Here is a 26,907-nt window from a genome sequence, read left to right as displayed (position 1 = left end):
CCCAACCATGGATGGTCACATTGTTAATCTCACAGTGCCTCCTCCTGCCATTCATTGACACTCACAGTTAAAAAACTTCAAGAAAAGACACTGAAGGCTTACCACTTTATGTCTTTCTCTCAAATTTAAGTTTAGGAACTCCTGACTCTTGGTTTGCCTTTGAGAAATCCCAAGGCTCCTGCTTGTAAGGCCTAGCCTTAGAAGGCACATCTCAAACCTACCTCCTTGAGGATGTTCCCCAACTCTGCCCAGGACTCACCAAGCCTTCCCCAGAATGATTTCCTCCTTCCTGTTTCACTAGAGAGGAGGTCAGCTTCCCTCTGACCTGGTATGGTCTCTCCTTGATCTCCCCTTTCCTTCCGAAATAGCCTGAGCAGCTGGCGAAACATGACTGCTTGTGAACCCAAAGGGAACTGAAGAAAGATCCCAAAGGCAGTTGGTGTCACCACAACACTGGTGACATCATAGAAGATGCTAGGGATCTCTTAGATACAATAGATTGCCCAGTGAAGTGCTTACTGGTGATGTCACTGGAAAGTTCTATGGCCTACCTAATAACCAGCTCTCCCCAAACTAATGATTTTCTGTGGGGACCCTTTCCTCCAGTCTCTCATGTGTCGCTGGGAATACCATTTGGCAACCTCTATTTCAAAGCTAGATATTTCTCTCTGCTTCATTAGAAGTCAACAATGCTTTTGCTGGGGAGGGTTGCTTACAACCCTGAATTTGAGAGCAGATTTTTCTTAGCACCCAAATCTCTAGGGACCAAGGAGGAGGGAGACTTTACTTAAAAGTAAATCTACTACTTGAGACAATGCATGTGACACACATTTCCATTCCTAAGGTTTTCCCTTTTTCTGGAGGCTAATATATTTCTTCTATACCTCTGAGTGTATAAAACCTGGAAATATTTGCTTACTGTGCAGTCCTTGACAGCCGACATTGTTTCCATTTACATATCCATGTATTTCACAAAATCAATGGTCTATAATCCTATTTTTTTTGCAATAAAAACTCCTTTTCCATGGGAACATAGGGATCAACTACAGGGCATATATAAAAGAATAAGTTTCTGTCCATTTTATATATTATGTAGGATATCTTCCCTTTCTCAAATATAACAAGACAATTAAATTGGACATCAGTGAGCAAATGTCAACCTGGACCTTGTGTTACTACATTGTAACTACATAGCCATCACTTTTACAATATCATTCTTCCTGAATAGCCAAGTCCACGCATGAGAATATTGGGGGCTGCACCATGATCTTTTACTTCTAGCAAACATAACAATCAGGAGGACGGGAAGGGAGTGGAATGGCGTGAGGTCAGGTTGAAGCTCAATTTTAATGGGTCCATAAGTTCTGGAGGGTGTCCATTTGGCATTGTGATATGTGGATTCTGTCTTCTTATCCTAGGTTTTATAATCCCACCTGAATGTGTGCTATAATGCCACCAAACCTCACAGATGTAAGAGTGAAAATCATGTATGACGTTTCTGGGAAGAACTCTGCCTTTTACTACCATCTGGAGTTATACAACATCACTATACAAAGCTCAGAAGAGAGGGGTGCAGATGTGCGGGCCTTAGAAGTTGAGGATCTTTTCTTCTGATTAAGCCACTTGTTTTTCCTATGCAATTTTTCCCTTGCTCTTTTACTAATGGGAGATGACTTCTTTCCTGGCCTGAGGCAAACTGGAGTCCAATCTTGTGGATTACTGAACCTTCTATTTTTGAGATGACAGGCCCACCAAGGGTCCTACTGCATAGAGAAGGTATGAGTAAGTCTCATGGGCTGGAGTAAGTTAAAAAGGTCTGTGACAACAAAGAACTGATGAAGAAAACAAGAGACCAGCTGCTCATCAAGATCACAGTTGTATGATAGTAAGAAAATGTGAATAGGGCATCAGCTGACAAGATAAATTAATTCGGAGTTCATAGGCCTAGAAGGGTTATCGTTTGCTCTCAGTGGAGCTTCCATTCTTTCTGCCATTCCTCGCCCTCTGCCACAGGACCAGAGACTTCCCCAGACAACTGGCTGGCCTTGCCAAAGACCTGGCAGGGCTTCTCCCTGCAGAATAGGACATGTAGAGTCCTTGAGGACTCACCAAGAGGTCTCCTCCACACAGGTTCCTTGTTGTCAAAGGGAAATGTTCCTGTAGAATCCTGCCATGGCAGCAGGAATTTCAACCTGGCTGCTCTTGGTCCAGCTCACTGGGTGCAGGCCTGAGGCCCAGGGGTATCTGGGGAAAGAAGCAGCACACACTACCTCACAGCTCTCTCTTTGTTGGATGCAACTGCTAGGACTGTGATAGGATTTTTGTTTCTTTGTGTGTTTATTAGAAATACCTACAAAGCTGATTAAAGTTGTAACAGGCCTTCATACCCAGAGTGCAGAATGTTTTTAAATCATTGTTGTTCCTGTTTTATGTTTGGATTTTGTTCTTTAATTCCCTCAGGAAATTTCCCTGTGCTTAGAATGTTAAGCACATGCTCAGGAGGGATCGATTATTCAAGTTAGGCAAAGCTTTTGTTCTCACCATCATTCCACAGATGATGCCATTACTTACCTTCAAATAAGAAAACAGTCATAGAAAAGTAAATTAACCTGTAAGCTATCACAGAAGAAACACATCATTATTGTGGAATGGTAACACAGTATTTTGTATTTCCTAATTTATTTTTATTTTAAACTTTTTTATTGGATTTTTTTGGGTACATTTCATTTTTTTTAAATCTTTAAAGGTATCTTTTATTCCTCTCCTCCCATTTACAAGGTGGAATTTCACCTGTGATTGTTAGTCCAGATGGTTTGGTCAATGGCTTAGATATCACCTTGGCCTAGTTTCCTTGGCATAAGCTGAGTTAGAAGCAGACACAAAGGTTCAGGACTCAACAAATAATGAATTCCACTACATCTGGATCCCCAGCCTCACAGCCAGGAAGGGACTGTAATTCCATTCACTATTTAAAAAAAAGATGCAGTTCATTAGCATGTAAAAAATTTCTCACGTATATTAAAGTGTTTACCATGGTCATACAGTTTTTCAAATACCTGGCATTCATCTTTTTCCAAATATTAAACTGTCTTTCTTATTCACATTTTTTGATTATTTTTTGGCATTAGTATCATTTTTTTAAATTTTAGTTTTTTTAATAGATATATATGTTTTATTCAAACGTTATTCCCTTTCCCAGCTTTTGGTCCATAAACCCCCTGCCGTGCCCTCTCCCATATATATGGTCCCCCAATCCATGCCACTTAGAAACCCCTTCCCGGACATTCCCCTGCACTCAGGGTCCAACTTTGTTAAGAACAAGGGCTTCCACTTCCACAGGTGCCCCAACAAGCCTATTCTCTCCTACATATGCAGTTGGACCCCTGGGTCAGTCCATGTATAGTCTTTTGCTAGTGGTTTATTTGGTTGGCATTGCTGTTCTTATGGGGTTGCAAGCCCTTCAGCTCTTTGAATCCTTCCTCTAATTCCCATAAAGGGCGTCCTGTTCTCAGTTCATTAGTTTACTGCCAGCACTTTCCTCTTTATTTGAAATGCTCTGGATGTGTCTCTCAGGGGAGATGTATATCCGGTCCCTTTCAGTAAGCACTTTTTAGCTTCATCAATCTTACCTAGTTTGGTGGCTGTATATATATATGGGCCACATGTGGGGCAGGCTCTGAATGGCTGTTCCTTCAGTCTCTGCTTTAGATTTGGCCTCCATATCCCCTCCTATGAATACTTTTGTTCCCCATTTTAAGAAGGAGTGGAACATCTGCACTTTGGTCATCCTTCTTCTTGAGTTTCCTGAGATCTGTAGATTGCATCTTGGGTAATTTGAGGTTTTGGTCAATATCCACTTATCAATGAGTACATACTGTCAATGAGGGGTGCTGAGAATCTGGAAGAGAATGGGGGACAAGAGACGTGACGAAGGACTCCAAGACAAGAGTCTGATCAAGGCGACAATTTTATTTTTCCCCAAGGCTGAATTTGTACCATAAAAAGGGTAACAGAGAGAGGAGAGAAGTAAGAAACAATTACCCACGCCAAGGACACAATATTCATGTGGTCAGGGAATCGGCTGATGTTGACAGGTTGTCAGAAAGGTCACAGGTTTGTCATATCTATTAGTCAGCAGGATGATGTTGGTTTTTCAGAAAGGTTACAGGTCATGACATTGGGTATCTTAACGTCACACGTTATCATATGATTATTCATCTTGACCACCACATTTGTATTAGTCTTCTGCAGCTGGCTGGGGATTTTCCATGAACCCAGTCATACTTAATGCTAACCATAATAATAACATCAATAATGGAGGGCTTCAAGGCCATCACTCCCAACAGCATACCAAGTGTGTTTTTCTGTGATTGGATTACCTCACTGTGGATGATATTTTCTAGTTTTTTCCATTTGCCTATGAATTGAACGTAGTCATTGTTTTTGATAGCTGAGTGGTACTCCATTGTGTAGATGTACCACATTTTTCGAATCCATTCCTCTGTTGAAGGGCATCTGGGTTCACTTCAGGTTCTGGCTATTATGAATAAGGCTGCTATAAACTCAGTGGATCATATGTGTTTGTTTTATGTTGGAGTATCTTTTGGGTATATGCCCAGGACAGGTATAGCTGTGTGCTCAGGTAGTGCAATGTCCAATTTTCTCAGGAACCTTCAGACTGATTTCCAGAGTGCTTGTACCAGTTTGCCATCCCAGCAACAATGGAGGAGTGTTCCTCTTTCTCCACATCCTCACCAGCATCTGTTGTCACCTGAGTTTTTGATCTTAGCCATCCTGACTGGTGTGAGGTGGATTCTCAGCCTGTTTTGATTTGCATTTCCCAGATGACTAAGGATGTTGAGCATTTCTTTAGGTGCTTTTCAGGTATTCGATATTCCTCAGCTGAGAATGTTTTCTTTAGCTCTGTACCCCATTTCTTAACAGGGTTGTTTGGCTCTCTGTAGTCTAACTTCTTGTGTTTTGTGTATACTTTGGATATTAGCCCTCTATCAGATGCAGGATTGGTAAAGATTCTTTCCCAATCTGTTGGTTGCCTTTTTGTCTGAATGACACTCTCCTTTGCCTTACAGAAGCTTTTCAGTTTTATGAGGTTCCCCCATTTGTCGATTCTTAATCTTAAAGCATAAGCCATTGGTATTTTGTTCAGGAAATTTTCCTTAGTTCTTATGTCTTCGGGACCCTTCCCTAATTTTATCTATTACTTGTAGTGTATCTGGTTTGATGTGGAGGTCCTTGATCCACTTGGACTTAAGGTTTGTACAGGGTAATAATGATGGGTCAACTTGCACTCTTCTGCCTGCTGACCTCTAGTTGATCCAGCACCATTTGTTAAAAATGCTATGTTTCTACCATTGGATGTTTTAACTCCTTTGTCAAAGATCAAATGACCATAGGTGTGTGGGTTCATTTCTGTGTCTTCAATTATGTTCCGCTGATCTGCCTGTCTGTATGCCAATACCATTCAAACTATTGCTCTGTAATACTGCTTGAGGTCAGAGATGGTGATTCCCCCAGAAGTTCTTTTATAGTTGAGTATAGTTTTTGCTATCCTGGGTTTTATGGTATACCAAATGATGGCAAATTGTACTTTCTACCTTTATAAAGAATTGAGTAGGAATATTGTTGGTGTTGGCATTGAATCTGTATATTGCTTTTGGCAAAATAGCCATTTTTTACCATATTCATCCTGCCAATCTATGAGCATGGGAGATATTTCCATCTTCTGAGATCGTCTTCAATTTCTTTCTTCAGAGATTTGAAGTTCTTGTCATACAGATTTTTTACTTGCTTGGTTCAAGTAACAGCAAGTTATTTTATATTATTTGGGACTATTGGGAAGGGTGTCATTTCCCTAATTTCTTTCTCAGCCTGTTTACCCTTTGAGTAGAGGAAAGCTACTGAATTGTTTGAGTTAATTTTATACTTGGACAGTTTGCTGAAGTTGTTGATCACATTAAGTAGTTCTCTGGTGGAATTTTCGTGTTGCTTAAGTAGACTATCATATCATCTTCAAATATTAGTGTTTTGACTTCATCCCTTCTAATTTTTTCTCATTGACCTAATTTCATTGTGTGATTGCTATGGCTAGGACTTTAAGTACCATATTAAAAAGTAGGGAAAGAGTGGGCAGCCCTGTCTACTCCCTGATTTTAGTGGGATTCCTTCAATTTTCTCAGTTTAGTTTGATGTTAGCTACTGGTTTGATGTATTTTGCATATTCCTATATTTAGATTCAGGCCTTGAATTCCTGAACTTTCCAGGACTTATTAATGAATTTTGTCAAAAGATTTCTCAGCATCTAATGAAATGATCATGTGGTTTTGACTTTGTTTATATGATGAATTTCGTTGATGGACTTCCGTATATTAAACCATCCCTGCATCCTTGCCATGAGGCCTACTTGATCATGATGGATGATCGTTGGAATGTGTTCTTGGATTCAGTTTGCAAGAATTTTATTGAGCTTTTTTGATCAATATTCATAAATCAAATAGGTCTGAATTTCTCTATCTTTGTTTTATCTTTGTATGGTTTAGGTATAAGAGTAATTGTGGCTTCATAGAAGGAATTTGGTAGTGCTCTGTCTGTTTCTATTTTGCGGAATAGTTTGGATAGTATTGGTATGAAGTCATCTATGAAGGTCTGATAGAATTCTGCACTAAATCCATCTGGTCCTGGGCTGTTTTTGGATGGGAGATGTTTAATAGTAGTTTCTATGTCTTTATGAGTTACGGGTTTGTTTCGAAGGTATATTTATTCCTGATTTAACTGTGGTACCTGGTATCTGTATAGAAAAGTGTCCATTTCCTCTACATTTTCCAGTTTTGTTGAATATACGTTTTTGTAGTAGGATTTGATGATCTTTTTAATTTCTTCAGATTTTGCTGTTATGTCTCCCTTTTATTTCTGATTTTATTAATTTGGATACACTCTCTGTGACCTCTGGTTAGTATGGCTAAGCGTTTATTTATCTTGTTGATTTTCTCAAAGAACCAGCTCCTGGGTTTGCTGATTCTTTTGATACTCGGTTATGTTTCTTCTTGTTTGATTTCAGCCCTGAGTTTCATTATTTCCTGCTTTCTACTTCTCTAGGGTTTATTTAATTTTTTTCTAGAGCTTTGAGGTGTGCTGTCAAGCTGCTGACATATGCTCTCTCTTGTTTCTTTTATGCAGGCACTCAGAGCTATGAGTTTTCCTCTTAGCGCTGCTTTTATTGTGTTCCATAAGTTTCAGTATGTTGTATCTTTATTTTCATTTGCTTCTAAGAAGTCTTTAATTTCTTTCTTATGTCTCCAATGACCAAGTTGTCACTGACTTCAAATTCCATGTATATGTGGGCTTTCTGTCCTATTTGTTGTTATTGATCAGTAGCCTTAGTCCGTGGTTTTTTGATAGGATACATGGGATTATTTCTATCTTCCTGTATCTGTTGAGGCCTGTTTTGTGACCGATTATATGGTCAATTTTGGAGAAGGTACCGTGGGATGCTGAGAAGAAGGTATATCCTTTGGTTTTAGGGTGGAGTGTTCTATAAATATATGTTAAATACATTTGGTTCATAACTTCTGTTAATCTTTCTATGTCTCTGTTTAATTTCTGTTTCCCTGATATGTCCATTGATGAAAGTGGGGTGTTTAAATCTCCTACTATTATTGTTTGTGGTGCAAAGTATGATTTTTTTGAGCTTTAGAAAGGTTTCTCATTGTTTAGGGACACAACTGCTATATACTTGACAAATATAGCAATCACGCAGAACATCTGTAGAAAGCCTGTGACCATTGGCCATATGAGGATGAGTGTCTTTCAAAGATGATCATGATTTTTGGTAAGATCTTCCCTGTAATTGGTGGCATGGCTTCCCACAAACATGGTCCAGTTGTCTAAAATCTACTCCTTGGTAAGAATCTTTTTTTATCTGACTCATACACCAGATGCCAGAACTCAGCCTGTGCATGGTCATAGTCCTGAGGGAGGATCCAGTGGCGAATCTCATCCTAGTCCAGCTTCCCATCCTTGTTCAGATCTGGGAAATCATAGAACTGCTCCCCAGACAAAACCAAGTCTGTCTCAGGGCAATTGTCCTCGTGAGAAAAAGATGTTCACAATGTACTCATCCTGGTCCACAAAACCATCCCCCTTCTTGTCGATATCCTCCAGGGTTTCCAGAACTACAATCTCCTTCATATGTTCTAAATCCTCTTAGTGTAGAAAAGCAATGAACCCGTCCTGAGTAGCTGTCAGGTCACTGTCAAGGCCTTAAACCTCCTCTCATCTCATGGAGGCAACTTTTTAAAGTTGTGATGATCAGAGCTATCTTGGAATTCAGCAAGGTTAACCAGGTAGTAGCCATAGTTGGCCTGATTGTATTCTTCCCAGGAGATCTTTTCGTATATGTCCCTATCCCAATCGTTCCAGAGTTTAGCCACATTTTGGTTGATGTATCTTTTCTGTACCTGTTTTATCCAAACTTTCAGGTCTTCAGTAGTAACAAGGCCACCTCCATCACTGTCAATTGGATCAACAATTTTCCCCAGCCTCTCCTGCTCTCGTCCAGGCTTACTATCAAAGGTCTTGGAGTCCTCCTTGCCCAGGAAGTCCTCATGATTGTACAGGAAACTGTCCTAGTCCTCTGGTTGCCACTCGCCCAGCTCTGAATCGGGACAAACCATGTGCTCCTTGCTCATCATGCTCTTGGCCCTGAACACCAGGACCAGTGCCAGCAGCATCCCATGGGGAGTCCCAGGCTGACACCATACACCACAGTCGTGATCAAAGGGAGGCAGCAGGGAAGTAGTTGCTCAGAGCACCTTAGCCGCTGTCCATCCCCAGAGAGGGCTTTTATTACATTTCAAATGTTATCCCTTTTCCTGGTTTCCCATCCACTAAACCCCTTATAACAGGCCTCCCCCTTCTACTGTGAGGGTGTTACCACCCACCCAAACTCCCAGGCCGACCTGCCTCCCTGTTCTGGTTTCCTCTATACTGGGGCATCAAGCCTTGACAAGACCAAGGGCTTCTCCTCCCATTTGTGACCAAGAAGGCCATTCTCTTCTACATATTCAGCTGTAGCCATGGGTCTGTCCATGTGTACTCTTTGGATGGTGGTTTAGGCCCTGGGAGCTCTGGGTGTTTCTTACTGTTGTTCTTATGTGGCTGTAAACCCCTTCAGCTCCCTCAATCCTTTCTCTTAACTCTCCATTTGGGACCCTGTTTTCAGCTAAATGGTTGACTGCAAGCATCTGCCTCTGTATTTGTCATGCTATTTACCCCACTCTTTTGAGCAGATCACCACAGAGCAACGAAGATGTATTGTCTTGGCGTGATGATGTATAGACAAATAGTTGATTTCTTAATTCCTAATGATGGTTCTATAAGAATTCCTAAATTAGATTAGTAATTTTAAGCTTTTATAATAGGATTGCTATTATGTTTTCTCTGGTAATCAAAATTGCATTGAGATCTCTTCTATTCTTAAAGTTTCATGAGTGAATTGCTTCTCCAATACCAAGGAGGCATCTACAAATTAGAGCCCATCCTAAGAGGGTATAAACCAATTAACCAAAGTTCATAAAAAGAGAACGAATCATTTACTATAGGTGCAAGGACTGAACATAAATAACTGACTGGATTTGCCTATAGGTAATTTCACTTATTTTTTTCTCATAAAAATTACAGCTTTTAACTCTCCATGAATGTGCGGAGCTGGTGACAGATGGTGACTGTTTATCCTGAGGATTACTCTTCATGGATATGCATGTAAACATTCTCTGTCGTAAACTGATTATCCAACTTATGATTTGAATTCCTGTGCAAACTTGTGGTGAACATTTCACCATGTGATGCTGTGTTCAGAAAGATATACAAATACTGAGTACAAAGAGAGAGAAGCTTTTTAGACAGAACTGAACTGAAGAGAACAGAATTCAAGAAGAACTTAGAAGTAAAGGCATAGCGTTGAGAGGAAGGCCTTGAGAGTAAGGAAATTATTGTGTCATAAGAGCAAGAGGAAAGGAGATAAGAAGAAGAGAGCAAGGAGAACCTCTTTAGTCAAACTTTATGGAGGGAAACTTTTGTCTTTTAGGAAAACTGAAGAACTTAGAAATAAAGGTTAAAATCACTGCTCTTCAGCCTTCAGTCAGGCTCACTGGCTAGCCTGTGCTCTTCAGTCAGGTTCACTGGTTAGCCTGTGCTCTTCAGTCAGACTCACTGGCTAGCCTCTGCTCTTCAGTCAGGCTCACTGGCTAGCCTCTGCTCTTCATTCAGGCTCACTGACTAGCCTCTGCTCTTCAGCCTGGCTCACTGGCTAGCCTCTGCTCTTCAGTCAGGCTCACTGGCTAGCCTCTGCTCTTCATTCAGGCTCACTGGCTAGCCTCTGCTCTTCAGTCAGGCTCACTGGCTAGCCTCTGCTCTTCAGTCAGGCTCACTGGCTAGCCTCTGCTCTTCATTCAGGCTCACTGACTAGCCTCTGCTCTTCAGCCTGGCTCACTGGCTAGCCTCTGCTCTTCAGTCAGGCTCACTGGCTAGCCTCTGCTCTTCATTCAGGCTCACTGGCTAGCCTCTGCTCTTCAGTCAGGCTCACTGGCTAGCCTCTGCTCTTCAGTCAGGCTCACTGGCTAGCCTCTGCTCTTCATTCAGGCTCACTGGCTAGCCTCTGATCTTCAGTCAGGCTCACTGGCTAGCCTCTGCTCTTCAGCCTGGCTCACTGGCTAGCCTCTGCTCTTCAGTCAGGCTCACTGGCTAGCCTCTGCTCTTCAGTCAGGCTCACTGGCTAGACTCTCCTCTTCAGCTGGGCTCACTGGCCGATGGAGCCCTAGCACATTGCTTAACCATCTGCTCATGACTACGTGACCACACTGACCACCTGACCGCCCTGAGTCTTAAAGTCATTCTCTAGAAAGAGCACAAGAAACCAAAGAGAAACACCACAGCAAACTTTTCCCATGGGCTCTGCTTTAACCTTAAGTGCTTTCATTATTTCTTTAAAAGAGTGAAATATAATTTAGGCTATTTATATGTCCAAGAGAACTGTGCAGTAGTCATTGCTTTAGGGAATTTGGTGCTAAATCAAAAGATTCCTTTATTCTATTACGATGTTATCTGTATGCTGTACGATGTATGTTTAGAAAACACAAAACTAAATTCCTAAATCTAGATGTTTTAAGACATCAGCTCATGGAGAAACATATCTGCTTACCTATCTAGACTGGCCTTTTTTGCTATACTGCAGGTAAAATCAATTTTCCACACTAATTCCATGATTTTCAAGAATGATTAAGAGTAAAATATGTTGAACATAATGGCCAGAAAGGGGGTTCTGTCAAGTTGTGTTATGTGGGTCAAGATACCAAGCTATAACTGGTCAACTTAAAACCACCTGTTCCCAAAACTAACAGAACTTACAGAAAATACATACTTTCTTATCATTCCTCCTCCCCAATGGTCAGTGATTTATTGAGCACCTACTACGATCCTAGCACTGTGCATCTAAGGGTGTAATGGTGAATAAAAAGCTTAATAAAAAGCCTCATTAACTAATAAAGAAAAATGAAACATAACTTTGAAACTCAGAATTCAATATAAGAAAACCACCATTTCTTTAACTGGTGATTTCTGAAAACTTCATCATTTTTTCCATGGGCTTCTACAGTAATGATACTCAGTCTTGATATTGTAAGTCACAAAAAGCAAGTCACACTTCTTTCTTGGCTCCCACAACTGTCAAAGAGAACAACACTGTCACTGTCCATTTCGCTTCCCTATCAATCCTGCTATGGATGGTAATGAATTCCAGTCTTTTCAATGTGAAAACAGGCCACCACTTGAGGGGAAAGGTTATTAAAATTACCCAAACCCGTATATTCTCTAAAATTTTCACATAGCATTTTACTGATATCACAATGTAAATTCACCACAAATATTTATCCAATGAAAATATTGAATAGCTCTGCAAATAGGAGCGATAATCATATATACTTGAAAACAACTATCATGGAAACAAATGACGTAATAGGAGAAAAGTTACATCACTAAAAAGTACAGAAGCAGCAAAAAAGACACTACATTTCTTAGTTTGAAAGTTAGGTGATACACTTGATCTCTAAAGACAGGCAATGTACTTGATTTTTAAGCCCCTTCAACTGTGCCCTGTCCACACAGAAACTACAGTAGATGACAATCTTTTGTAAGATTTATTTATTTATATGTGAGACCATGCAGCTGTCTTCAGACACAACAGAAGAGGGCATCAGTACTCCTTACAGATGGTTGAGAGCCACCATGTGGTCGCGGGCATTTGAACTCAGGACCTCTGGAAGAACACTTGGTGCTCTTACCCATTGAGCCATCTCTCCAGCCCTCACAATGGCCTCTTACACAGCATCACAGTGGTCTATTTCACTAGATGGATCCAGGGTGATAACAGAGAAACTTTCACAGTTCCTGAGCACTTCTGAGTTCAAACACCACCAGTGCCCACTCTGTGCTGTTGGCACATTCTGACCTTCTCCTAAGGGTTGTCAGCCACAAAGGGGACGGGTTAGCACCAGACAGCATTCACTGCCCAATCCTAAAAACCCCCTCGATTCTGAAAAAGCCACATTCCATGCTTGCTCCATATTTGAGGAAGCCAAATGGTTGATCTGGCTCAAGGCTCCTCTTTCCTTAGCTCATCAACTTTCTTTTTCCTGTTCTTGTCACAAGAAGTATGTTTTTATGCTGCAACTACACTGCAGTGTTTGAAGGAAACCACCATAAACTCTGGGTGTCACCTCTTGAAATTTAAAATTCACAAAACAATTCATGGCTTTCTAATCAGCACCATGGAAAATAAACAAAAACAAGAAAATCATTCCAAAGGAACTTGCTGATCTGGAGGCCTGCTCATAGCAGGCAGGAAAGAATTAAATTATGCAGAACTGTAATCTGCATAAATTGCCTGAGGTATTAAGAAAATATATTCCCAAGATCCCCATCCTTTAACATACAATGGAAAAATTACAGGGAGTGTGCCACCAGGCTAAGCTGCCTCTGAAAAGCCTGTCCTGCCCTGGCAGGTACAGGTCATTTAATTCTAAGTCAATCTAGAGAGAGGTGACAACCCCAAGTTGCTCTGGGGATGTCAGAGCACAGCTCTCATGCACACTCCAGAGCACCTCTCCATTCTTTTCCAATGCCATAGGCTTTCCAATCCCTGCTTCAGCTCTCCATACATCCCTGAACCCTCCCTTCCCCTACCCAATGGGCTCACTTTGCATTGCCTCCTTCTGCCACTGCTTTCCCAGGGCTGGGGTGGGGGCGGCCCAGAAGGAGCTGTAGGAGGGACGCGGGTCTCCTATGTACCTTGATGATGCTGCTCTTAAGGTGCAGCCCGCCCTGCTTGCTGCTTGCTGTCCCTGGGGAGCAGACAGGAGGTCGGGCTAGGGGTCCGCCCAGGCGCCAGGCCTCCAGGTCCCCTGGCAGGACTAGCCTCGGCTTCTTCCCTGGAAACTTCAGGGTGGAGTCGCCCTTGGAAACCCCGCCACTGTCTTAGCGCGCCCTCCCGTGGCCGAGGTGACCCCCAACGCCGTTACCGCCCCCTTCTCTGTCAGCTTCTGATTTTTCTTTTCATTTTTTTTCTTTTCTCTTTTTGTTCGCGACGTGGCGCCTGCGAAGAGCTCGTCTCCAGGAAGGAGGACGTCGTGCAGGCAGAATCACCCCTGGGCCCTGCCGGGGTCGGAGAGGGAGAGAGAGGAGTCAGCTTGGGCGGCGGAGCCCGGGCTGCTGGCACCTGCGGAAGGAAAACTCGTCCAGGCACACGCGCTGCTGCCGGCGCGAAATATAACGCGAGCGCCCCGCCCCCTCAGGCCCTGCGCTCACCCACGAGATCCGCGTGCCCTGAGGCCCGGCTCGGGCGCGGTCGAGCTGCGGGGTGGGAAGGACACGTGTGCCCACTCCGTGGCGCAGACAACACGGGGAGGCGCGACACGCGGAGGCGCGTGGTGTGGATCTCCGGGCTCCGCTCAGGCCCGTCAGTCCCCTCTCAGGGCCCACGGAGGCCGGGGCGGCTTCTTCTGGCCTCCAGGCCCACCGTGACCAACCCGCGGCCATCACAGCCAGAGCTTCCTGGTGCCCCAGGCTGGAGGCTTGGGCATGGCGATTGTGGTTGCCACTCTCCTAGGCTGGCTCAGCAGGGCACAAGCCACCACCTGCTGTCCTCACCTGAAGGCATCCTGAGAGCCCACATCCAGCAGGCGAGCCTCAGGGCGTGGGGCCATGGTCTTGGCTCTGCACCTTGTTGCCAGCCCCTCACACATATGGCAGCATCACACATATGGCTCCTTCTACCAACTGCCACTAATTACCATTTGGACATTCCATCACAGTTTTGTCAAGAAGAAAGATTGCAAACAAACACGAAAAGAATGACATTTAAAATCTTTTTTATCAGGTTGGAGAGATGGCTTGGTGGTTAAGAGTGCTGCTTCTCCATTGCTCCCAAGTTCAATTCCCAGCAACCACATGGTGACCGACAACTATCTGTAGTGGGATCCAATGCCCTCTTCTGTCTGAAACTCTCTTCTGACATGCAGGCACACTCGCAGAGTGTTCATGTACATAAATAAATAAATCTTTAAAAATAAAACCTTCTAATCAGTTAATGTATCTACATCTAGAAGCTAGAAAAGGGTCACAGCAATATTAAAAATAATTCAGAAATGGTAAAGTGAAGTACAAGAGTCACAAAATTCACTGGGCAACATGGTGTATGCCTGGAATCCCAACACTCACAAGACTGAGGTAGGTGGATTGCCTTGATTTCAAGGCTAGACTAAAGTGTGAGACCTTATATTAGAAAACAAAACAATTGGGGAGGGGATGGAGAGAGAGACAGAGAGACAGAGAGACAGAAGAGACAGAGAGGGAGACAGAGACAGAGAGGGAGACAGAGACAGAGAGAGACAGAAACAGAGAGAGAGAGACCTCGATGTCATTTCCTGCACTGAACAAGCTACTGAAGAATGTGAATGTCTCCTACCAAGCACAGAGAGTGCTAATGACAGAATGGGTTTCTTATAAAGATATCATAAACTATAGATGGAAAAGTAAAGGAATGTATAATAATTAAAAGAGAAATCAGACATTGGAAAGCCTAAATTTAGAAGACTGTAAATGTTGAAGTCATACGGGAGGGGATGAGACGATGTGTGGGAGAGAATAATCAGAATAAATTATATATGCGTATAAAAATGTTAACTAAGACCAACCAATTAAAAGAGAAAAGCAGGTTTATTTTACAATGAAATTGAGCTCCCATATGACACTATGTAACATTTTGTAAATTGATTATATGAATTATCTGCCATAAAAAATCAATTGTTATTAAAGATGTGGTTGTGTTCATATTAATTAAAAATGTTTTAAATTCTTTTTATTTATTTGCTTATTTATTGATTGATTTTTTTTAAGATAGGGTTTTCCTATATAGACCAGGTTGACCTCCAAAAATAGATCCACCTGCCTATGCCTCCAAAGAGTTAGGATCAAAAGTGTATACTGACACATGAAAGTTACATTCTTAAAGTGATAAAAAAGAAAGTAAGTTATCAACTAGGTACAATTATTGAACAGTGATCAAGTGAATGGAAATATCAGAAACACATTTAAGGCATTAGGTCACTGTTGTTAAAAGGATCTTGAGCAGCATATATAATTCAAATCATTCAGGAGACACATTTTGAAAAAAACAAGAAACTGGGTAAAATGATTTTAATATTTTTAATCTATTAAAAATTGTAACGTGCATTCGATATGAAAGCTGTAAGTGATATACTTCACATTTTTGCTTATATACCATCTTCAATTTTATGTGCATTCTGCAAATATTGTCCGTGTTTATTCAGGCTCTTAATATTTCCCCATGACATTCACAGAAATCATATTGAGCAAACTGTATATGTTGACGTATAATAGAATTGTATTCTACACAGTATAGCATAGAAATATGTATATATAACTTCCCATATATGTGTGTGTATACATATGTAAATGGCTCAAGAAAATGAGTATCACTTTATCATTGAAGTATTATTTTCATCAAAATCCTGAGAACATTGAAATGGCATCAAATACTGACCAGATTGGCAAACAAAAAAAAAAAAAAAAAGAAAAAGAAAAAAAGACTCCAAAAAAATAAAACTCTTATAAAGAATCTAACGATACTAGCAAAAGATGCAAAAATATTAATGTCTCAATGAAAAAAAAAGCCCGGATGAAATACTGTATAATATTTTCTCATCTCTAGGATAATGTATTTTTTACAACTATCAATAAAAGGCCTGAATTTTAAAGAATTCAAAAATAGTGCAGTATAATTATGCAGTGGTCAATACTGTTGCATACCATTTTACATAACTGCATACACTCTCGTTCTTTTGTTCCGTGGTCTAGCAAGGAACTCGGGTAGAATTATGGGGAACTTGGGTAGATTCATGGGGAACCACTGCACTGTAGACTTAAACTGGATTAATTTGGGGATGAGTAAGTCATATTTTGTTAAAGTCACTTTAAAAATAAACCTTTGGATATTAGTACGGCAAGTAATTCTCCCTGAAGGAAAAACCAGACACCAAGAACCTAGACCACTGCTGTCCAGGAGAAATTTCTAGATGATAGAAATATTCTATATCTGCTGTGTTTCTGGCTATGGATTCTGGCTGGCTGTTTGCCTCCTGGTTTGCCTGCTGTGACTAAAGAGGGAGATTTTAGTTCTAAGTTAAGTTCATCTCAAATAGCCATGTGTGACCAGTGGGTGCCATTTGGACAGTGTAGCCACAGAAAACTGAAGCAGTGTAACCAAAGACTCACCTAGGAGTCAGTTGACCTCCTAGAAGGTGACTTGGGAAAACGTTGGCAATGATAGCCTCTTGGGGAGCTCAGCTTCACCAAAAGCAAACTGTGAATCCTTTACTCTTCTGCAATAGTCAGAATGTAACTGGTCTCACACCCACCCCAACCCTCACCAAAGACACTTGAGAGGGAGGGAGCTGAACCCACTGTGTGCTTTAGATTTCAGTGTAGAAAGCACTTCCTTCAAAGTGGAGCAGACTTAGATTGCCAAGTCCTTTGTGTGGCTCCAGGGACTTGGGCCTGATGTGGGTGAGTAGGAAATGAAGATTGACATTGGACACACATACATGGGGAAGGCTGGGTCCAAGAGCTGGAGAAAATGCAGCATCCCAGAAGCTCAGCATGTTTATTATACAGAGCTGGCCAGGAAGCAGGGCTGTTGCACAGGGCAGCAAGGAGGTGGGCATTACATGCAGATAAACAAGGAGGGGAGGACTATGCATATGTAACTGACAAGGGGCAGATTTAGCTAATCTCAGTAGGAGCAGTCTCTGCAGGGAACAGTCTTCAGGCTGTAAATATCCAGATGGGGCCAGGGAGAAAGGTAGAGTTGACTTTTTTTGCACACACTATCAATGCCATCCTGAGAAGGCTTTGTCATGTCTCTGAGCCTCAAGGGGCATGGGGGCCTTTGCCTTTTCCCCATGGATAAATGGCTCTGGGTCCATGGCATGGTCATATGATGTTTACAACACACATCCACTTAGCGCTGTACTTCCTCAGGGCTTCCTCTGTTCCCACAGTGAGATCTCAAAAGAAAAACAGAACCAAACAAACAAAAAATGTGCTCAGTGAACTGGTTAATTCCCTAAAGTATATGGATCCAGTGTCCTAAGTCTAGGACTTCCTCAAAGGCTACAGAAAATACTGTGGACCTAAAATAAGCAAGAAAAATAAAAAGAAAAAAAGAAAAAAACAAAACATAGACCCTTGTCCCCAACATAAAAAATGAATGGGAGAAAAAATCATTAAAGGTTTTCATAGAAAATTGTTTAAGAAAAACACACGGGAATTGTACTTAATAGAGTTAGTGTGCTGAGATGTGAGGCCCACTCACAGCATGCAGCATTTGGAAGTCTCAGAAAACTTAACAGAAGAGGACTCCTAATTATTCTTTGTGACCACTATCCACATAACTCACAGCTTAATACTAACCTTCATAATTGAGTTGGGGACAGTATTCACAATAGCAGATAATTGAAGCATAAGTACACACAGACACACACACACACACACACACACACACACACACACACACACACAAAACACACACACATTCAGGAGCACACACAAGAGAAATGCATATTCTATGAAGTTTCTTGGCATATTTTTATTTGTAAGCCTCAATGCTGGAGTATTCTTGGTTTTGCTTAAAGGGGGGAAAAATCAGGCTTCATTTTCCCCGTTTTGAAATGACAGATATCTGTGTGTTAAACATACTCTGATGGCTGTCCAGGCTGCCTCGGCCTATTTGACCGCATTCAGGTCACCTTGGTCAGGACAGTGGTTGCTCTTCTTATTGGCAACTGGTTTGCATCACAAGAGTTTTTCACATCCTTACCAATATTAGAAGTTTGGTGACACAAGCAGCTTGAGAAACAGTAAAATTATTGTGGTTTTGCCTTTCTGGAGGACATTAAAATTTACATGGTTTGCATATGGCTTTTTTTCTTAGCATTTAGTCCTGCTTTAGCACTGTTCAAATGTGGCCATGCAGCCAGCATCCCTTTGCTCCAGGCTCTCAGCACCACATTCCCATCACTGATCTGATGGATACTTGGTCCCAGAGATGGACAGCAGAGGGACTTGACACACAGCATCCACTCTGCTCCACTGCTTTGCTTTTTGTAAATTCTTAACAATGGCTATTTCTTGATTTATTATTACTATGAACCTGACTTTTCTTGATATTTTGAGATAGGATCTTATTACGCAGCCCAGGGTGGCCTTGATTTCCCAATTCTCTGGACTTAGTCTTCCACCATTCCCTGATTCTCAATTTGTTATTAGAGGTAGTTATATGGCCCCATTTCCAAATTAAATGTTCTTCTGGCTTTTTTACTTTGCCCTTTCCACAGACTTTTATTAATTATGCAAAGTAGATGGTGTTTAATGTTTAAATACTAGATATATTAACTCGTCAGTCCCCAAGACAACTCTGTGACTTAAACACTCATTATCATCCTCACTGTGCAGATAAGGGAATTGAGTCACACAAGGTAAAATAACTTCTCCACGGTTGAACATCCAATGGGTATGAGAGCCAAGCTTTGAGTCCAACTACAAAGTAGATCAGACTATAATGTGTCTGGTGCTGCTGTATATTCGAATGCTGCTGCTATATATTCAAATGGTAAATTCTGTACCCTAAGGTCTGGTTGCTCCAAGACAAGTTGATCCTCATGTATACCAGATTTTATTTTGCCTCCTAATTTATCCATGATTGGTTAGTAAAATCCCTACAACATGGGCTGGGCAGAAGAGAGTGGACAGAGCAAAGTTTCCCTGGGCCTGGGGGCTCAGGCAGGGTCCAGGGGAAGAGGGAAAAGACATGGAGACAAGGAAGGACACCACCCCATAGGGTAGGTGGATAGTGAGTGTATTGCCATGAGGGCCAGCATCTCAGAACAGGAGTGGCCCAGGCAGAGCATGCCAAGCAATACCTCGGGGTTATGGACAGGGAAGCAGAAAAAATAGCACAGAGGATTGATGTCTGCCCAGCTCTAGTACTTTAAGGCTTATTATAAATCTAAAAATTTTGTGTCTTTTATTTGGGAACTAAATGATCTACAGTGGGGTAGAAACCCCCTAATAATATTTACTGTAGCAATGGCCACTCAATTATTGTGGTATTTTAAATATAACACACATTGAATTTCACAATTCAGATGCAAGGGTTTTTATATTTCCAATGTGACTGTACACCTGAGGTCATGTCTAGGTATAGAGACAGAACATGGCAGAAATACCTAGAACATTTTAAGGTCATCACACTGACCACATGAAAGCCACAGGCTATACAGACTATGATGGATGAGGAGAAGGCTTAGTGCTCTCTGGAGTCCCCTTCCCTAGTCTTGGGATAAGACTTCCAGTAAGCCAAGACCATATTCCTCTTTCATTTCTCAAGGAGTCAGAGGTAGACCCACATATATCATTTCTTTGCCTGCAGGGTTTTTTCCAAGCGCTGCCCTGTTTGAGGACTTGGCAAAGGTCAGCACCATCAGAGGAAGGCCAGCATATAAATTCTGTATAACTCTGCTCTGACAGCATGTAGCACAATCCTATCAAGTACTGGAAGCCTTGCTGGAAAGATTAATCAACCTCTAGGATCAAAAGGAAGCAACCCGAGGGCCACAGGGCTGTAAATCAAGTCTGAAACCATAGCCCAGTAAGGAAGTTCATCCTTGGATCTTATGTCAAACAGCATTAGCATCCACAAGAAAAAAGAAACTGAAATGGAAAGGGGATGGGTAATGAGCTTATGGCAAGGATATCTAAGTCATGTGGAAAGATCCCAGTGCAAAGACATCTAGCAAAGACACATGTCCACGTAGCTGTCACCAAGAAACCCCATTCTGTGTTCCAAAATATTATATATACACACATACAGTAAATCTTCACTTTTGGTCAGCTATGGGGATTGATTCTCTGGGAACCTGAATTTGAGATAGAGATAGATGTATAAAGGTGTTTGACAAGTGCTCTTGGGGACCATGGCTGTGACAAAGAGGAGAGATGAAGATGGGGCTGAGAGCACTCTGGCTCTAATGCAGTCACAAGAGTATGCAGGCAGCCCTGTGTGGGGCTCAGGAGCTGGCTTGACCCTCAAGTCTTAGCCTGCACTGGAACAAGCAGGAGGCTTGGCCTTAAAGTCCCCATTGGCTAAGGATGAGTTTCCTGGTCAGAAACTAGTTGCCACATTGTAACCACATAGCCATCCCTTCTCCAATATCATTCTTCCTGAATTTCCAAGTCCAATCATGAGGATATTTGGGGCTACACTCTGATCTTTTACTCAGAGCAAACATAAAAATCAGGCAGAGGGGCAGAGAGTGGAATGGCCTAAGGTTAGGCTAATCCTCAATTTTAATGGGTCCATAAATTCAGGAGGGAGTCCATTTGGCATTGTCTTCTGTGGCTTCTGTGTTCTTATCCCGGGTGTGCTGTCTCTGTGATACGATGCCACCTCACCTCACAGATGTCAGGGTGAAAATCATGTATGACTTTTCTGGGAAGAACTCTGCCTTTTCCTACCATCTGGAGCTATACAACATCACTAGGCCAAGCTCAGAAGAGAGGGGTAGAGATACTGGAGGCCTTAGAAGTTGAGGATCTTTTCTGATTAAGGCCCATATTTTTTCCTATGTAATTTTTCCCTTGCTCTCTCACTAATGATGGTTGACTTAATTCCTGGCCTGAAGTAAACTGGATTCCAAGGTTTTGGATTAGGGAAGCCCCTATTTTTGATGTGACAGGCCCAGCAAGGGATCCCACTGCATACAGGTTCCTATTCCCAAGGAAGTTGTTGCTGCAGAATCACAGCATGGGGGCAGCAGCACAGGATATCTCCTAGCTTTCTCTCCTGCACCTGCTGCAACTGTAATAAGGCTGGTTGTTTGTTTGTTTGCTTTTTATTGGAAATACCTACAAAGCTGGTCAGAGTTAATACATGATTTTAATTGCAGCACCCACAAAGTATTTTTGTTTTTGCATTTGTTTTTTATTTATTTCATTTCATTATTTCTGTAATTGTTGTTAGGATTCTTATTGTTTTCTTTGGTAATTCCCTCTAGCTCTTCACTCTGTACCTAGAATGTGAAGCCCATGCTCTGCATGGTCCTCTTATTCATGTTAAGGATTTTATTCTTACCACCAACACCACAGATGGTCACATTATTTACTTTTAAATCAGGAAAACAGGCATAAAGAACAGAGCTATGTTGTTTGGTCTCAGGTAACCAGCCAATCAGGAGTGTAGGATGGCTTCCCAATGTTTTGGATCAGGTAAGCTTCTGTTATTGAGATGAAAGGCCTCTGCTGAAGCCTCCAATTGAGTAATAGAGAGCCTGGAAAGGCTGAAAGAGTGGTTGCACCTTGAAGGTGAAGGCTGGCCCTTCAGTGCCTCTGCAGCCTGAGGCAGAGTTCTACTGGGAACAGAAGAGCACTTGGCCAGAGATCATAGGGGACTGCATTTTGGTTGAGCCCTGAGACCTGGATGAGCAGAGGCCTCCACAGTCCTGATAAAGGGAAGCAGAACCACATAGATGTGAGGGAACAATGGATCTTTGATCTGTGTGTTCTCCACTTCATTTATCTTTGCTGTGTACATAGTATATGTAAATGACAAGGGCATCCTACTTTATCACATCTAGTCTCTCTAGATGTTAAAACGTGTGGAAGTTTAAACATAGTAGAGTTCAGCAATACATTGTGTCCCATTTTGTTAAAGAACTTTATTTTATTTCTACTTATATATTTTTTCTTTTTCACTTTACATTCTGCTCACTGACTACTGATACCTAATTACTCTCCCACAACCCTTCCCCAATCCTCCTGGCACAGTCTTCTCTGAGTGTATGAGGGCCAACTCTCTCACTACCTCCCCTCTTTTACCAAAGCCTTTCCTGGGGGCATTGGTGAGGATGCTGGTTTTGAATGCCTTGGACTTGGCTTTCTTCATGCTCCAGTTGGCTGGCTTTGAGAAGTTTGTGAAGAACTGTCTGTGAACTTGGTACTTCATCCAGATGGTACATAAGAGGCAATGGTGTTGTTAATATTCCTGAGAGTATATTTCAATCAAACCTTTCCTACTAATATCCTAACAATGACAAAGGTAATGGGAGGCTACACATCTATTTCATTAGTTTTCAGTTCTTCTCAGAGCAGCAGTGTAGAAGCCCACAAAGCTGGCAAAGTTAAGTGAGGTCACACAGGGGTCCTAAGAGCACAGTCCTACTTTCTTAGAGTAACTCCTAGGGACTTACTATATCCACACAGCCATAGCTCCATATGCACTGGACCCCAGCGAAGTGCTCAACATTCATTCCTTTTGTCACTCAGTTTACCACAAATGTTAGAAACCTGAAATGTTCAGGAAACTTGAAGATGTGAATAAGTCCCAGTGACTGGAGTAAGCTCAAACAGTCTGTGACAACAAAGAACTGACTGAGCATCCAAGAGACAAGAAGCTCACCAGGACCATAGTTTTATCCCAGTAAGAAAATTTGAATAATAAGGCTTCTGGTGAAGAGATAAATTAGGAGGTCTAGGACAAATATTTTAACCTCTGGCCTCAAGGTTGCAGCCATTCTTTCAGCCTTACCTTGCCCTCTGTCCCAGGATCAGAGTTCTCACCTGGAAGCAGGAATATCTGGAAGGCACATAATACATATCCACAGACGACTCTTTGGGTACAAACTGACAGGCAACTTCAAGGCTTAAAGTAATTCTCTCTCTCTCTCTCTCTCTCTCTCTCTCTCTCTCTCTCTCTCTCTCTTTCTCTCTCTCTGTCTCTCTCCCTCTCTCTGTCTCTCTGTATGTCTCTGTCTCTGTCTCTGTCTCTCTCACACAGTTTTCTGCTGCACACACTCTGCATTCTTTTGTGCACTCTGCCTTTTTTATTGCAGTTTTCTTTTCTCAAACTCCCACAATCATGCACACGTCTGTTCATTACCCTTTCATTCTCACACACGATCTTCATACCCACCTCACACATATCTCACACACACCACATGCACTCTCCCGTCACTCACACACACACTCTTCACACACACCTCACACATCTCTCACACACATCACATGCACTCTCCTGTCACGCACACACACAGTCTTCATACACACCTCACACATATCTCACACACACCACATGCACTCTCCTGTCACACACACACACACTCTTCATACCCACCTCACACATATCTCACACACACCACATGCACTCTCCTGTCACGCACACACACACTCTTCATACCCACCTCACACATATCTCACACACACCACATGCACTCTCCTGTCACGCACACACACACTCTTCATACACACCTCACACATATCTCACACACAGCACATGCATTCTCCTGTCACGCACACACACACTCTTCATACACACCTCACACATATCTCACACACACAACATGCACTCTCCTGTCACGCACACACACAGTCTTCATACATACCTCACACATATCTCACACACACCACATGCACTCTCCTGTCATGCACACACAGTCTTCATACATACCTCACACATATCTCACACAGACCACATGCACTCTCCTGTCACGCACACACACAGTCTTCACACACACCTCTTACATATCTCACACACAGCACATGCACTCTCCTGTCATGCACACACACAGTCCCACACACACCTCAAGTTCTCTCCTCACTCATTCTCACATGCTCTCCTCATGCTCTCTCCCTGGCTCTCACGTTTGTTCTCAGACTTGCTCTCTCATTAGCTCCCTCATTCACTATCACATTCTCTCTCCACTCACTCTTCACATGCTCGTCTCATGCTCTCTCATTTGCTCTCACATTTGTTCTTACATTTGCTCTGTCATTTACTCTCTCATTCACTCCCTCATGCTCTCTCTCATTTACTCTTCACATGTTCTGTAGCCTTTCTCTTGCCCCAGTCCTTTATTAATAATCCAAAAGCGGGTAGAAAAAAAGACATTTTATAATCATTGCCAAATCAAATGCAAAGTGTAACTACATCTCACCAAGAACTAAGAGTTACAACTGTGCCCCAAAGTTTCAGGCTTCCCCTATACCCAGACCTGTGGCCAATATAATAATAATTGTAAACTTATCATTATTTAAAATTTAACTCTTTACTTTTATACTTCAGAGTCCAAAGCTCCAAGGTCAGCTACCTGCATTTTCCTGTGAAGCTCTAATGATAAATGACATAGGCAAAACTGCCAGGCAGTGGCCAGAAAGAATCAAGGTAACCCTTAGCACAGTAATTCCACTAGCGTTCTGTTCCTTGCACACAATGACTCTCATAAGGATTCCAGTAGTTTGACTTAGTTTACTAGTATATTATTTTATATATTCTATACTTCCATATCCAGTTACCAGTCTGAAATATTATGGAAAATTTATATCCTAACTTCAATAACTTTTTCCTTTCTTAGGGTCCCAATGTTGGCTCTAATTCATTTTCTCTTATTTTCTTCAAGCTGTCTTTGCAAGTCAAACCCTAATCTAGAACTACAATTGTGCAGTTATTACATTTTTTCCAAGATGAGAACACACAGTATGCGCCTGGGCCTCTAGGGCTGTGCTGTGCTGTGCCCCTATGCATCAATTTCCAATTGTCTAAGAATCATAACATCAAGGAACACCTAGTTTCACAGAATTCACCAGAGCAGGAGGAGAAAGAAGTAGGAAAGTCAGATAGAATACAATAATTGTGCACACCAAGGCCAACTGATAGGCAGTCACACACCAATGAAATCTATACAGCCGTTGTCCAGGGCTAAGGTTTGGAGAAATGGAAACAACCAGTTTTTACAAAAAGCTACTGCGGGCTACTGAGATGTCTCCATTGTGTGTTGTCCCCAGCATTAGCCAGAACTCAGACAACAAAGGGAGGTCAAAAGGATTCAGATTGGAAAGGAAGAAGTCAAAATATCACTGTTGCAGAGGATAGGGTAGTATACATGGGATACCCCAAAAGTTACAACAGAGAACTCCTAAGCCTGATAAACAACTTCAGCAAAGCTGTTGGGTATAAAATTAACTCAAACAAATCAGTAGCATTCCTCTACACAAAAGATAAACAAGCTGAGAAAGAAATTAGGGAAATGACACCTTTCATAATAGTCCCAAATCATATAAAAATACCTCAGTGTGACTTTTATCAAACAAGTGAAAGATCTGTGTGACAAGAACTTTATGATATGAAGAAAGAAATTGAAGAAGATCTCAGAAAATGGAAAGATCTCCCATTGTCGTGGCTTGGCAGTATGAAGATAGTAAAAATGGCCATTTTCCCAAGTGACCTACAGTTGCAATGCAATCTCCATCAAAATTCGATTCCAATTCTTCATAGGGTTAGACAGAACAATTTGCAAATTCATTTGGAATAACAAGTAAAGCAGGATAGCTAAAACTATCCTCAACAATAAAAGGACTTCCCTGGGAATCACCATCCCTGAACTCAAGCAGTTTACAGAGCGTTAGTGATAAAACTGTATGGTATTGGTACAGAGACAGGAAGATAGACCAGTGGAATACAACTGCAGACCCAGAAATGAACCAGCACACCTATGGTCCCTTGATTTTTGACAAAGGAGACAAAAGCATCCAGTGGAAAAAGGATAGCATTTTTAGCAAAGGGTGCTGGTTCAAATGGAGGTCAGCATATGGAGGAGTACAAATCATCCTCTTCTTATTACCCTGTGTAAAGCTTAAGTGCAGGTGGATCAAAGACCTCTACATCAAACCAGATCACTCAAACTAATAGAAGCAAAAGCAGGGAAGAATCTTGAACACATGGACACTGGAAAAAATTTCCTGAAGAAAACAAAATGGCTTATGGTCTAAGATCAAGAATAGACAAATGGGACCTCATAAAGCTACAAAGCTTCTGTAAGACAAAGGACACTGTGGTTAGGACAAAACACCAACCAACAGATTGGGAAAAGACCTTTACTAATCCTACAACTGATAGAGGGCTAATATCCAAAATATACAAGAACTCATGAAGTTGGCCTGCAGGGAGACTAATAACCCTATTAAAAATTGCAGTTCAGAGCTAAACAAAGAATTCATAGCTGAGGAATATGGAGTGGCTGAGAAGCACCAAAAGAAATGTTCAACATCTTTAGTTATGTGGGAAATGCAAATCAAAACAACCCTGAGATTCCACCTCACACCACTCTGAATGGCTAAGATCAAACACTCAGGCTATAGAAAATGCTTGCACGGATGTGAGAAAGAGGAACACTCCTCCATTGTTGGTGAGATTGCAGACTGGTACAACCA

At 41.9% G+C, this 26,907-nt stretch overlaps 1 protein-coding gene across 4 annotated transcripts in view; it reads right to left on the bottom strand.

Annotated features, from left to right (window-relative positions):
* Positions 1-26,907, bottom strand: part of LOC134480541 (uncharacterized) — a 176,920-nt gene that overhangs the window by 7,095 nt on the left and 142,918 nt on the right. The window contains exon 1 of one of the 4 annotated variants that reach the window (XM_087568933.1): positions 13,360-13,917. The exons of 1 other annotated variant lie outside the window; for it this stretch is intronic. Coding sequence is in view for 2 of the 3 variants with exons in the window: in XM_087568930.1 (XP_087425056.1) it covers positions 260-389 (130 nt within the window). In the remaining variant the exon portion in view is untranslated. Of the gene's footprint in view, positions 1-259; positions 1,597-13,267; positions 13,918-26,907 lie in introns of those variants that run through there. 2 more of the 4 variants (XM_087568932.1, XM_087568930.1) reach the window with 2 other exon arrangements.

Source organism: Rattus norvegicus, chromosome 9 (assembly GCF_021556685.1).
Source record: "Rattus norvegicus strain SHRSP/BbbUtx chromosome 9, alternate assembly SHRSP_T2T, whole genome shotgun sequence".
Taxonomy (NCBI): Eukaryota; Metazoa; Chordata; class Mammalia; order Rodentia; family Muridae; genus Rattus; species Rattus norvegicus.
Note: the sequence above shows the minus strand (reverse complement) of the source record. Positions and strands in the feature narration are given on the sequence as shown.